The sequence below is a fragment of the Trematomus bernacchii genome, unplaced genomic scaffold, assembly GCF_902827165.1.
Source record: "Trematomus bernacchii unplaced genomic scaffold, fTreBer1.1, whole genome shotgun sequence".
Taxonomy (NCBI): Eukaryota; Metazoa; Chordata; class Actinopteri; order Perciformes; family Nototheniidae; genus Trematomus; species Trematomus bernacchii.
The window spans coordinates 107,366-122,102 of NW_022987582.1; the positions used below are offsets into that span (position 1 = coordinate 107,366).

The following is a 14,737-nucleotide window of genomic DNA, read 5'->3' on the forward strand; positions in this document are numbered from 1 at the left end:
AAAACGATTATCCATTTACTTTGAAAACATCAATCTATTGAAAAAAACAAACTGAACAGTATATTTTTAACAGTTAATTACTCTGAACTTTAAGTATAATTCAACTGAAAAACCAATAAAAAAAAAATAATAATAATAATCGTTTTATTTCGATTATGTTGTTTTCATAATCGTTGCAAGCCAAAATCGTAATTGCGATTAAAAAACGATTAATTGAGTAGCCCTATGTGAAACTGTGGTACACCATGTTATACCACTGCAGTGTTGGAACTGCACCACAGGCTGCAACCAACTGTAAGCCTGGTTAGATAAACAAACTCATTGACAGATGTATTGAGAATCTATGGTATAATAATACACTTTGTATTTAAGAATAGATGTCAGAATTGTACACATAGATGGATATATTCTCGATTGTATTCTTAATAGACTGGAAGGTGAAAACAATTGTGTTAGGCTAGATTAAATTAACTAAAAAGACTGATATTGAACATGCTAGTTCTGTGAGGCTAAACACATGCTGCCGTTTAGTCTCACTTACGTGTGTTACAAATCTAACATTTGCTTTTTAGCACTTATCACAGCTGAGGCTGACGAGAAGGAGAAGTGATCTTAATCTGAAAAGGCACTAGAGGAAAGTTTGGCGATTATTAAGTTATTTCAATTCACCCTGTGAAGACTGTGAATGTCTTCAACACATTTAAAGGCAATCCATCCAACAGTTGGCAAGACATTCCCCTCAAAACCACAAATGCGAACCTCATGGTGGCAATAGACTAAAAGTCAGTGGATTGTTGAAGTGAGTGGGAATAATGCTCTGAGGAACATGTCCTTTACTTGGGAAATTGAATGTTGTACTATCATTTCTTGGCAATCGAAGCTGAATGGATAATAATATCTTGAGATTGAGTTTTTGATCTGTGGGCGCCGCAAGGGAACAACCCAGGAAATAACCTAAATTAAATGTGAATGTCCTTGCTTAACTTCAAACCTGTCTGCAACTTAGATTTTGAAGTGTCTACATGTACATGTGGAAATCATACAAAATTGAACAGTTAATTCATTGTAAGAAATGTAACATTCAAATGAGGTGCCAGTTTGACAGATTGGTGCAATGGTGCCTCAGCACCGAAGCTTTCAACAAACATCGCCATTCAGAAGAGGCCAAAAAGTCAACTTAAAACACCTGCTTTTAACTATTGCCTAACATTGTTATTTACAAGAATGCAGACAATATGCTGGTCTGATTAACCAGTTGTTAGAGAAAACTCTTTTGTGCAGACAATCCTGATGTGACGGGGTTCTGTGCAACATATTGTCATCGCCTTGAGAGTTCTCAAATTCTTCTTTAACTTACTGCAAATATTTCACTCAATATGTCCAAAACCTTTCATACTCTGTATCGAGATTGCAGCTGCTGTCTGAACAGAACAGAAACAGGCTCATAGGATGATACTGCAGCACCACATTTTTCAGCAGACACTTCAGGCGATATGGTTTCCTTTGGCAAATGGACTGTTAAAATATCTTATCTCTCTGAATTTGTTTTCATCAGGTTATAAGAGCTTTTCTCACGTTATTCTGCAAGTTGTTTTTTCTATAACTCTGGATGCTACACAATGTTTTTCCTACATATGCTAGAAATGGACAAATGTTTCCCACAGCCTGGTGGGTCACTTGATTCTTGTTCACTTCTCAATCTAAAGGCTAACAGTTTTACCCATAGGAATGTATTTGTGTTGGATGCTGAAAAACATTTCCAAACATTCAGTATAGTAGTTTAACACGTTTTATCATAAAAGCAGCAACTTGTAAAATGGTCTTTAACTTCACTGCACCTATTCCACAGCACAGATGTGACATTGTTGATCTAGTGCTTTATTTTCCCTTGTTCAACTTATTGTTCCAATGCTCATTAGTAGGTAAGAACATGTGGCTCTAGTACATTTCATTCAAAGGGAATGCTACACATGAAAATGTGATGCTTTTGTGCACAAAACAGCTCAAATAATGTGTAACCTGTTACACAAAAACATGCGTGACTGTAGCTGCATGTGCTACAAATGGGAGGAAGGGTAGTTCTGTCCTAATTCACGGAAAGTCAATACAAAAAAGAAATAAATAAAGGATGAAAAATGTATTTGTGAGCCAAGAGAAATTAAAGTCTATTAGAACTGATTAGAATTTATTTCAGGTGACTGCAAATCTTGAGGTGCATGTTAATGCAGAATCTGGGACAGAAGTTGGAAAATAATGTATACCTTTACTTTTTCAGGGTACAATAATCCATATGAAAGTTTAACAAATAATTCGAGTTTTCAAGCCTTTATTTAAAGGTGGGGTAGGTAAGTTTGAGAAACCGGCTCGAGATACACTTTTTGTTATATTCCATGGAATGCTCTTAACATCCCGATAGCAATGAATATTTTAAGTGCTTTGACAAAAAATCCATAAAAAAATGTCATCTGTGGAAGCCGTAATACTGTAAAAAGTACGACCAATCATTTTAGCCGGCCCGGCTAAAATGACTGGATGGCCTACCTGCCTGTCAGCCTTCCATCTGTGCACAAACTTATCTCGTGCCCTCATTGGTCATGTGCGCGTTCGTGTGTGTTGGAGGAGGGGCTCTGTAAGGAAGTGGCAGATTTTTTCCGGCTGTGTATTTTCAAATTCTAGCGCACTCGAGCTGGTTTCTCAAACTTACCTACCCCACCTTTAATGTTTAAATAAGATTAATTCATGTACTTTGATTTGTACCAGTGAACTTGGTATTTGTGCTTTTACTCACCGCTGGGAAAACTAAGCTGGTTTAGATCAGGGGGAAGTTTGGAGGCAATGAGCTAATTTAGTTTATTTCAGTCCACAAGACTGCTAAAACAAATCCATGCTACCCGAGATTATAGCTGGGTAATATTTTGTCAAGGTATAACTGAGAGGGGTCTTTTATGCCATGTACGCTGGAACCGAAGAGAGAAATAACAGCAGGAATACGCTATCCGTCGTGGGGTAATTTTACCTTTAGCATTATCTCCTGGTACAAAAGCTTTCACTGGGGACCGGATAAAGTGTCTCCCCCTTTGTCTTTTCAGTGCTAAGTTCTTCTGCTCTCAAAAGATGTCAAGCTACAAATGTGCAGCTCCCAGAGATTTTTCATGAGCATGTCCTACAGTCCTAACCTGACACTTTTCCTATTTTTTGAAAGGTTGACGAGCAGGAGAGCAAAAAGGAGAGAGAGAGGGGGTCCCTTGTCACTGCAGCATTTAAGAGAGCTCAATATATTATTATATCAAATCCATGAGAGCTTCCAAAGCAATCTATACATAGTAAAGAAAAAAACTTGAGGCATATTTTAGCTCTTGGCTCAAAATGTGCTGCGTCCTTCAGAGACGTGGTTATCGGAATATCCATCTAATGAAGTCAAGCTTGAAATAGCAAGCTCAAATAAATAAGCTCAACTTCTACAATTTTAGTTTTAATATTAGGTTTGCGTGCATTAGCCTGCCAAGTCTCAGCAATAAGCCTCTGCTTTCAGCAAAGAATCAACGCATTTACAGTTTATGTCAGCGGATAAATTCTTTCCATTTTTCAGGTACACAGATTAAAACTCACTCAACTGCTGAGACCATTAATCCAACTCCACCTAAATGTGCCATGTATTTTTAGGGCTCTTTCTCCATTTTTCCAACTAAGCCTTTGTTCACATTTGTTCCAGACTAATCTGCTGGAGTGTGGCGAAAAATATGAACGTGTCGTTTCTCTCCCAGACGCAGCAGAGGCCAAGAGAAAATGATAGCACCCACGCCACAAGCTTTTTAGAGGGAAAACCTGCAGGTTCTGGCACATCGGCTGAACAATGAGGGACTGTGAAGGCCTGTTATGATGTATGAGAACCATTAAGTCCTTTGTTATCCAAATGGTGTAATTTTTTAGAGCATACATCTGAATGTGACTGTTATTTCATAAGACTAAAAACCATTTTTTCTGCAATAATTTAGGAGTGGGTAAAACGCTGCAGAACAGGATTTTTCCAACCTGTGATATTATGTGTTGATTTTGCAAATATATAGCAGTTGCAGAAATCCACTCAAAATCGTAGTGTGCTGCCTAACTTCTTCAGTTGCACAGAATGAATACAACGCTCTTCAATTTAACAATGCATGTACAACAAAACAAAACAGTAATAAAGGTTTTACATTAATGGGCAAATGTGACCAATGTGCTCTTCCCCTGGTAATTGATGAAGATAAGATTGTTTTATTGTCCAAAGTACTAATAGTAAAATAAACTGAGGAGGACAGCAAGTAACTGCAATAAAATAAGGGAATATAAATTGTATTAGCTTTCTCATTTGTCCCCCCTCTCTGAAGCTTGTTGTTTCTGCTACTTTTCAATTCTGCGGGTATTAGCTACAGCCATAACTTTAACAACCTAACAAAGAAGCATGCTTAATTGAGATTAGTTGGATGCTTTAGTTTAAAACATTCAATCAATCATTAACAGAACGTGAAGAAGTTACAGGGAACAGTGTATACTTGCATATATTGTTTATTGGATAAAATTCAAAGTTGCAAAAGCAAGAAAATGATGCTACGGGCAGACTACATCGCCAGGAGGAAAATGTACCACAGCCTCAGGAAACGGACCTTCAGTTTGGGCCGTGACAAAATCAGCCAGGACTTTCTTTTATTCCCGGGCAGTGCCTGACCTCCCCGCCAGTTCAGCACTACCTCTGCTTTTCTTGCTTCTGCCAGTTTGGATTTAGTCCAATAAACCAAATATCAAAACTTATCCCTGGTTGTAGCAGCACACATGGCTAACAAACTATGTGCGGACACTACACAGCAAGGTAAAAGTTTCAGCAATTTGGTTTAAATGTAATATACTCTTGTATTGTATGGATCCAATAGTAGATGAGAATGCTGCCTCCTATTAGTTTGGAGCATTTGGCCAGGTATTAGACATTGCACCTTTAATGGCATGTCCTCATTGTGTTTCTTTTTCTTTCTTATCCCGTTTACACTAATTGTTGTCATCATCACCCTTGTACCCACGTTAATAGCAGATGAACACCCTGGTGTGTGTTAAATGTGAATGAAATGACAGACTCTACCTTCTGATAGGCTTGATAGATGACATCATATGTGAATCCCTGAGGCATCTCACTGGCTCTGTACTTTGCTCGCTCGAGAGAATGGTCCAGGTAGCCCTCTGATGTGGTGGCTATCACCGTGGAAACGAGAGGTCGGATAGCTCCTGCTGCCTGGGCGAAAAAAAAACAAGTATTTAGTATTTGTTTAAAATACAATAAAAGATAGATATTTTATCACTAAACAAGCTCAATCTGTGTATTCATATACAATGATTTAATCAATTATCTAAAACATATTGCTGACTTGGCGCTTGATGGGTGTTATGATAGTCAGCTCACAGATCAGCTTTTATTAACAACACATACATGTTGATGTTGTCAATTTATTTTTTAATAAAGTTTGACAGTAAACAAACTATGAAAGTCAAAATTCATTTATCTTAGTTTTTCTACCAGTTTTTGTTGGAATTGTGGTAAAAACATAACAAACTTGCTTCAATAAATGAAGACCTGCAATCATTAAGCAAATAATGGATTAATCAATCGAGAGAAAAATAATCGGTACCTATCTTGATAATAATTTTAATAAATGTTTCATTCAAAAATGTCATATATCCTGTTTAAAGTTCTCAAAGATGGATATTTCCTGCGTATCTCTGTTGATATCATACAACAAGACATCCTGAGACATCAATATGGACTATAATGGGAAAATACATTTGAATTATTTATACATTTATAAAAAAAAGATATTATGAAATGATTTGCAGATTAATCAATACTGGAAATAATCAATAATTGCAAATCTGCAGTGTTTTTTGAAAGACTAAAATCCTGCACAATATCATATAATATAATCATGAAACACATCGGTCATACTTTGAGTCAGCAGCCATATTACACAGTAATATAAAATCCATCCTAACAGCTGTAGTGCACACTGCTTTTACTTCTTGGAAATAGAAAATAATCCACATTTCTGAGAGAATATTTTTCTCTCCCGACAGCATGATAGATGGAAGGCAGTTTCTAAGAGTTGACGGTCAGCGAGCCCGTGCGTGAGGAACGTCTCGCAAATGAAATGAAAGCAAACATGTGTTCTGTGTGTTACACATGCTGTTAAAATCAAAATTAATCTGCTGCTTTTCAGTGGAGACGGGCTCCTTCCCATGAGCGTGGACACTGGCAGGATAATGAAGACCAGACCGCCTGCTGTGAAGGTTCATCACAAAGAAGCCCACACACACTCTCAAACACACCATTAATGTTGCCCTCACGTCAGGGAGCTCTTGCTTTCTTCACAACCTTTGTGACCTGCATTGAACAGAGTCTCAGTCATGAATCAATATGAGACTAATCTGCAAGTAAGGTCGTCACAGCGGGCGTGACTTCGGCCTGAATGTTTTCCATCCATCACTGATGAAATAAACCTCACCACCGGGAGCGATGGATCTGTCAAACTGATAAACAGTTTCTCAAAAAAGATGGAAAGACCTTAAGGTGTAATCACAAGAACTGTTTGTCTTCTTTGGTAAAAGCTGACAAGAAAACATTGTTGTACTTTTAGTGTTTGGTTTATTTATGTCCACACTGCACATTGAAAGATGAAGCACAGGTTTGCACAAACAAATAACACGTGCTGCAGTTGGTAACTTGTCATCCCATAAGGTGCGAGTTTTGATTCTTTAAACTGCAGCTGACTATGATGGATTTTGTTTGAATTGTTCTGTAATTGACCTTCTCTGGTTTTCAGCAAAAATTAGATGAAGAAATGAGCTACAGTCGAGATTTAATTAGTTTAACTTCGCTTTCCAAGCATGAGGAACTACTGGCATTTTGGGGTTGTTTCCTCAATTCGTAGACGCATTACGATGAGGAAACACAGGCTATCCATAAAGGTTACATATTTACAAGCTATATTTACATATAGGAGCGTAGCAGATCATTTGAATTATGATAATTTCCAAGTTCTGACATTAACTGAGCTTTAAATGCTTCCTCGTGGCAGCATTGAACTAATTGCAGTGAGCAAAGGCCCAATTTCCATAGATTTCTGTAGAAAGAAAAAGAAAAAATGCTACACCCTCTTGATACCTCTGCAAGGTTTAAAATCACTGACACAATCTGGAAACTGGGCTCAAAATCAGCATGTGTTTTCATGCTGCATCTAACAATTATTTTCACGATTTAACGATTAACGATTTAATTTTTAAATAGTAGACTATTTTGTCTCAAATATCTAAAAATAGTGATAAATGCCCACTTTTCCAGGATTTACTGAGATGTTGATTTCTTTACTTTCTTGGTAAATCCAGCTAATGGTTTAGAAAACATCTTAAAATAGTAAAAACGTATAAATTCCAGTTTCCATAAGTCCAAGTTGTTGTCTTTAAAAAGGTGTCAACAGTCAAAAACACAAACATATACATTTTTATATTATGTGAGATATACTAGCTGTTATCATACTGACTCCTTGTTCCTTGGCAGCCATGGCTATCTTGTACAGAAAATCCTCCTCCACAAAAGGCCGCACAGCATCGTGGATGAGGACCACCTTCGGTTTGTCCGGCACCGGCCTCCCCTCCTCTCCCAGAGCCAGGACTCCGTTATATATCGACCTGTGGCGAGTCGAGCCGCCTGGCACCACTCGAACCTTCGTGTGCTGGAACTGCTGGACGATGTCCGTCATGAGGTCCATGTGTTCTCTGGCAACAACGACCACAATGCTCTGGATCCATGACACCCTGCGAAACACAGAGTTCACTCAGCAACGTTTGTTTTGTCAGGTGAGAAGTCATAATAACCAAGGAGGGTAGTCAGAACATAACACCTACTATAGTTTTTTTAAATATAGGAATTATGGCTGTAACTAATCTATTGATTTATTTGCTTGTTTCATCTGAAGAATGTTGAAAAGGCCTGTTTCAAGTTGAAAATGCTTGTATTGGCCAACCAAGAGTCCGACTCCAAACCCAAAAGATATTTGGTTTAAATAAGAAATACAACTGAGAAAAAGTTCAAACCAGCAAAAGTACAATACAAAAGGTGTTTAAAAGTTGTGGTTTTGTTGTTCTACTAAACTAAGCTAAGTGTCTGTTGGCTTTGACATCATATTTAGCATACAAACAGGAGAGGGAAATCAAATTAGCGCAGTTCCCAGAGTGCTGAGCTACTCTTTAAATAAATGATTTTGGCAAGGCAAGGCAAGGCAAGGCAAGGCAATTCAAAGTGCTTTACAAAAATGAAAGACATTAATAGCATTTAAGAAACATATTATGAAATGATATCTAAAAACACTCATTTAAAAGCAATGATATAAAATGGCATTTAAAAACACTAATTTAAAAGCAAAGATACATGAATCACAGTTACAGTGCAGTGAGATACACACATCTGAACGAACCCCCCTTTGGAAAATTATAATCTGACCCCATGGTGCCTTTTAGTTTTCGCCGAAACTATTCCTCTTTTTTATTTTTAAATGCACATAGTTAAGTTTACCTTGTCTTTCTAGGACTTTTTTGGTGTCCTCCGTGAACCAGGGTCATGAAACCAAAACTAATTCCTGTACCCCATGGTACCTTTTTAGTTTTCGCCAAAACTATTCCTCTTTTCTTTAAATGCACATTAGTTAAGTTTAAGTTGTCTTTTCCAGGACTAGGAGTAGGATCCATCCACGTTGCCTAAATAATCAAAAAGTCTCAACATTGTTAAATAATAATATATTATCATGCATCTAGAGCCAATTACAGACCCATGCAGCCCTACTTTTAAATCACCCAGCTTGGATTATGGATCCAAATCAACCACTAATCAGTACTGACACTGATGACCTATGAACTTCTTGTAAGCACTCAGGCCACACAGATGCAGGGAGCATCTGCATCCTGCTGTCTAGACCCAGGATGTTGCAGGAAGTAGTTCATTTCCCGACAACAGGTGAACACTGTCAAAAAGCTAAGAGCAGACACATCTGATTATAAAACCGGTTGTTATTGTAATGTTGTAATGAAGGACAGGCAATGATCATAACACAGTGTCAACATCCATCCTCTCTTCATCATTATGTATCAATGATTTGATACATTGTTAAATAAGATTGATAATAGTACCCTTAACAAAAGTAAGTAGGCTAGTAAGATTGATTTTCATAGCACCTTACAAATCCTGACGTACTTTAGAAGTGCACATAATAAACATGAATCTGATGTTTAAGAATAACGCTGCCCTGGTTTTCTCAGTCCACCTGCAGATGGGCAATATGAAGATATAAACCATAAAATTACATAAAAGTGTCAATCCTGAGCGTTGTCCATCCCATGGTAGGTATCACTAATCTCTCAGAGTATATGAGGCCATTTTGGAAACTCAGTGCCAGGATTATTACAAATCTTTGCCTATATGATTTGTGCATCAAAGATTAAGTATTTGTCATGTTACATTTGCTGGATCAGCCTAAGACAGACATTTGTGTATGTATTGATGTGTGTATTGTAATGTACATTTAGTTCATATATCATTTATAAAAACAGAAAATGAAGGGGGTTTAATTTATGACAAAACATCATATTTGATCAACTTTTCATGCACAAACTTGCATAATGTTCACTCCGAATTGTAGTGGATAGAAAGTGGTGTGCAAAGAGAGTATGAGTACCTCTTATTTGTACTCAAGTACAGTAAAGTTACTTGAGTAAATGTACTTAGTTACATTAAGCTAATGGTACACACAGACACACTCCACACACCGGCCGTTAGAGAAAGTGAAGGACCTGTTGTCACCAACGTTACACCTGTAGCCTACCTGCAGGTTGCATATGTTCACAAAAAGGGATTATGACATTTTAAATGTACGCCTTTTCATTCTCCTACCTCTCGAAAGCCTGTATGGTGTAGCTTATGAGCGGCCGACCCATAAACAGGCAGAACTGTTTCGGTGTCTGTAGACCGGTTCTTTCCCCGGTGCCTCCAGCAGGGAGAACGACTGACACCGGGAAGTCCACGCTGCGTTCCGCCGGCTGGTGGTCGCTCCTCCCGGCCTCACAGGTTGGGAAACTCCCGGGATGAGTGGGCCTGTCTGGGTCACAACTATCGCTTTGCATCTTTTTGTGGTGATCCTCCATCAGCTGGTGGGTGAGGGGTCACGGCAGGTAATTTCTAAAACGGTCCATTCCCCGCTGATGGGGCGGGGAGGCAAAATAGCGGCAACGTGGATGGATATTTAGAAAAACAGCGCTGTAAAGCTGGAACCGTTTAATGGAGTGTTTCCGGTGAATGCTTTCAAAATAAAACAAAGACTTTAGTCTAGGTTTTGTTAGTTTCTTTTACCAAAAAGCTTCTAAGGTGCATAGATGGGCATTGGGCTGACATATGTGTCTATAACATAACTGTTTTCAGATGTCTTAAAGGTGAGAAAGTAAAGGGCCTAGATCCCCAGAGAAGCGAATAACTAAGTACCATAGAGTTTTACGTTTTTTTCTTTTTTCTTCAGAATAGTAAAATGCTTGCCCCTGAGATGGGGAGTGCGTAGGAAACTTCATATCAATTTACAAGTATATTGCCAGTTCTTCATACTGTATTGTAATGAAAAGAAAAAGAAAAGTTAAATTTAGATTGAAGTTTATTTTTAAATGTTACATGTTTTCCATTTCCGGTCAAATTCAAGTGAATGCAATCTGGAAAAGCGTTGGCATGCTGCTATGGATACAACAAGCAGCTTTTGTTCTCGCGTGATTTCAGTAGGTAGGTTGTCGTTTCATGTCTCTCGATAACTTGTATATCAATCATATTCAATTAATACTCAATTATCAACTATCAGCATTTGAGCATTCCTGCAGTTTAACATAATACCAACATTATATATTTTAAAGGTCCCATGTCATGGCCATTTCTACTGATCATAATTCCATTGTTGAGGTATACAAGAATAGATTTATAATGTGCAATTTTCCAAACTCACATTGGTTTCTGCGAGGCTCCAGGCACTAGCACCCGCACCCCGTACTTCTAATTTTCACCTACATAAGAACTTCATATTGCTTTGCATGGGTTATAATGGTTAACTGAAGTGTCATACCTGGTAAAGCCTCCAAAGACAACAATGCATGTGATACAAAAAGGGATATTTATTTTGTATAAAGTTACTACAAGACTGATTGATGACAACGCTTTTCCAGGTTTTACCCACATGCTGAAGTCAATTAAGCAATCATATTATATGTTGTCACAGAGAATATATTACATCAAAAAATCATAAATCTTACAAAGTAACATTTTATACACATGGCCATTCTTAAAAAGGCAAGTAAGAATTTGATATATGTACAAGTATTTACACTGAATTTTATTTGAGATGTTTGGTGTTTACTGGTGTTGGTGCTTGAACTTTAGCTCTCCATCTGCACATACACTGAATATATAGGAACGCATGCATATGGCTACATTCAGGGACATTGTGTGTTAGCTTGGGACTCCAGAAAGCACTGCAGTTCTGTTCACATTATCTTTTCACCTTTTGGATATAACAACAAGAAAAGTCCTTAGCATGCCTTTTGGAGTTCTCCCATCATAGTAGGGAACCAGCTTCACCTAAATTAAGTCCCAGTCACATTGAGAGATAATCCACAAACTCTGGACATAGTGTCTCAATGTCACAGAGACAAAACTCCGTAGGGTCATAAGGATTCAGAGTGAGTCTCAGGGCTCAGCTTCGTGCCAGTTCTCACTCAGCCGGTTCTTCCCCAGCCTCCTCTTGCTCTTGGACTTGTGCTTGTGCAGGAGCTGCGGTGGCAACAAAGCCGGCGCCTCAAATTTGTTGCCCGACTCGTTGTGCATCCTCGAGTACCTCTTGCACTTGCAGGAGGTGACAACAGTGATTTTGTATGTTCTTGTGCTGCCATCCTGGCATTGCAGCTGGATGCGCTGGGTGCGGGTCTTGTCGTTGACACACCGCCAGTCCTGGTTGCTGCTCCGACGACCCCAGAGCTTCCTGCCATAGGCGCCGCCAATCCAGTTCTGAAGCATCTGAGCTGGGAGACACTCTCCAGCGCACACCAGTTCCTTGATGGGGTTGATGCTGGTGCAGTGGCCATCAGAGATGTACTTTGTGGACCTCAGCTCTCTGCATCCAATTTGGCCTCGCTCTGTGGAAAGACACAATGAGAATTATGAGAATCTGACAGCTGGATGTATATTGGATACATTTCTAAATCATGCATTTAACAATTGTTTTTTGTCTAGAAAAAGGCAGTGAGTAGTGAAAAAAGCGTGTTAAATGTTCACACATCCTGACGTAACATCTTCAAATGTTTTGTTTTTTCATTCCAAAAATCTATATGTATGAAAAAGAAAATAAGCTAATCCTTACATTTGAGATGCAGAAATTAGATAATGTTGACTTAAACACAACCAAAACAATAATTTGAATCTTTTGATAGTTGATTTCCATGAATTGGCTAATTGTTGCAGCTCTAACGTAAGATTCAGTTTTCCGAGCACTAATTGAGGCAACAAAATAACACACCAGTGAATACATGTCATTACTTCATCATGGTATTGAAACGTTAATAACGACAATAATGGATCACTTTCCAGTCCTTTATCCTGTACATTATCTTGGCTTTGAGCCCCTTCTTAGCCTCTGGCAAAGTCAAGGGCCACAATAGCATTTTGACCTTTGCTTCAAAAAGCAGAGGAACTTTGGCATGTGAAAAAAAAGTCTCTTTTTATATCAGTGGATTGTGACTGGATGTATTATTCTGCTGCAGGCTACAAACACTGTCCCCCTGCTCGCCCCTCCACCACTGTAACACAAGCTCAGGTCCATTCATACAGCTTAGTGACAATGCCCCCCCGCTCCCCCATGTGACAGTGTTTGATGAATGAACTCCCTTGCTCCCCTCCTTCCTTCACCACTGGCTGCTGGGAATGCCTCAGAGCGAAAATAGGCTTCATGGGAGAACACCTCTATTCAGCCACACTGACACCCAGTGGGCTATACCTGCCTGGACCAAAGCCAACTTTATGAGCTCAGTGTGTGCTTTGACACAACCCCCCTGCACAAGACTCTATCTAAACTTTACTGTTACCGTATAGAATTTTTTTTGATATTTTCTAAATGTTTCATACCGCACTAATTTGATAGCCTGTATGCTACTTTTTGCAGATTAGCTATTTGATATTAGGTGTATCAAGGTATCATGGTAACGGGATTAAGTGCCGCATTAAAGGGTCCCTTGTTTGAATAATTGAGATGTAGACACTAAAGACAAAAGCGATTAATGAGCTTTATCAAGAGTTTATTTCTGCATGCAGCCTCGAATTAAGAAATTCAGAAAGTGGAATGGAAAAAATGGAAAATGGTTGCATTTGCCAGTTCGGTTTTCTTGTCTAAAGGTGAGAGCTATTGGATGAGTAATCTAATAGCATATCTTGGAAAGACATTATTCAGATATCAAGACTGTTTAATGTCATGCAAATAACTCAACATTAGAAATAACACCAGAAAATAAAAGGAAACAATATAAGGCAATATTCCTAAAGAGTGCTATCTTTGAGCACAACAAGGTTACTGAAACGTTATCAATAGGCTACCACACACACACACACACACACACACACACACACACACACACACACACACACACACACACACACACACACACACACACACACACACTCACACACACACACAAATATGATTGCAGTTTATGAGGAATAAACAAATAATAAAGCGGCTCCGGTTCTCACCCCCTCTGTCCTGCCCTGCGCTGCCCGCTCCTCTCCCGCCGGTCCGGGCTCGGTTCAGGGTCACATTGCTCTGAACCTCCGGCACCGGCGCGCTCACGTGCGATAACAGGAGCTCCGTGGCGTCGTTTTGTAATGCATGGCAACTCCTCAGCAAGATGCAAAGTACGACCAAGGAATGGCACGACGTCTCGTACGCGCTCAGGTGCATCATGGTTGCTCTCTGGGAAGAGGGAGAGATGTAGGTCCGCTTGGAGAGAGAATGATGCTGGAGGAACATGTGAGACCCGAGCTTTTATACAGCCGGTCCGCCTCGCGCTTTGGCAGCTCCTCAGGTGCGTCTCTGTTATGAGGCTGTGATTGGTTGCAAAAAAAATGTACGCTCTTAAGATAACCTCGCCCACTCGCTTTTGGTTGAGGGGTTTAAACTTTTTTTCTGGATTCATGATGATGATAATGATGATGATGGGATTAGATGCCTGAGTGATTGGCACATTAACACTTGTTTTTGATGTGTGATATAATGATAAGAGAACGTTTTTTTTCTTTAGTAAAAGGATAAAATATTGGAATAATTTCCATTGTTTTCAATTGTTGTACCGAACTTCATCAAAAAAAGACATAGGCCTAAAGACCTAAAGGCAGTGACAAGCTTACTCCTTTATTTTTGGAATTAGTTTGAATCAATCACATAAAAAAAAGTAAATATATATATATATATATATATATATATATATATATATATTCTAAACGGAGAAATTGCAATTCAAATATTTTTTAGTTTTAAAATAAGAATACAGATCTGGATATTATACAGATTTGGCAGTTGAACACCAGCTTTCCAAACTGTCCTAAATAAGATTCCTTTCATGTTTACACAAATCTTTGGCCAACTGGTTTTGA

General features: G+C 38.7%; 2 protein-coding genes across 4 annotated transcripts in view; both read right to left on the bottom strand.

The window, feature by feature from the left end:
• crppa (CDP-L-ribitol pyrophosphorylase A) overlaps window positions 1-10,298 on the bottom strand; it is a 40,197-nt gene extending 29,899 nt beyond the window's left edge. For all 3 annotated transcript variants that reach the window (XM_034127243.1, XM_034127244.1, XM_034127245.1), the window contains exons 1-3: window positions 9,962-10,298; window positions 7,560-7,833; window positions 5,111-5,260 (exon numbers count right to left, since the gene is read on the bottom strand). In XM_034127243.1, coding sequence (XP_033983134.1) covers window positions 5,111-5,260; window positions 7,560-7,833; window positions 9,962-10,212 — 675 coding nt within the window. In that variant the 5' untranslated portion in view covers window positions 10,213-10,298. The remainder of the gene's footprint in view (window positions 1-5,110; window positions 5,261-7,559; window positions 7,834-9,961) is intronic.
• Window positions 10,299-11,196: 898 nt separating this feature from the next.
• Window positions 11,197-14,151, bottom strand: sostdc1a (sclerostin domain containing 1a). The gene is made up of 2 exons (XM_034127288.1): window positions 13,838-14,151; window positions 11,197-12,231 (listed from the first exon to the last, which is right to left on the bottom strand). Exons 1-2 carry the CDS (start codon window positions 14,112-14,114, stop codon window positions 11,786-11,788), a joined length of 723 nt encoding a protein of 240 aa, XP_033983179.1. The 5' UTR covers window positions 14,115-14,151; the 3' UTR covers window positions 11,197-11,785.
• Window positions 14,152-14,737: the final 586 nt, after the last annotated feature.

Excerpts from the sequence above, each read along its gene's own strand:
- sostdc1a (XM_034127288.1), bottom strand. The coding sequence starts at position 14,114 with ATGTTCCTCCAGCATCATTCTCTCTCCAAGCGGACCTACATCTCTCCC. Across the intron at positions 12,232-13,837 it reads CGCAGGGCAGGACAGAGGGG|AGCGAGGCCAAATTGGATGC; the intron begins GTGAGAACCGGA and ends GTCTTTCCACAG.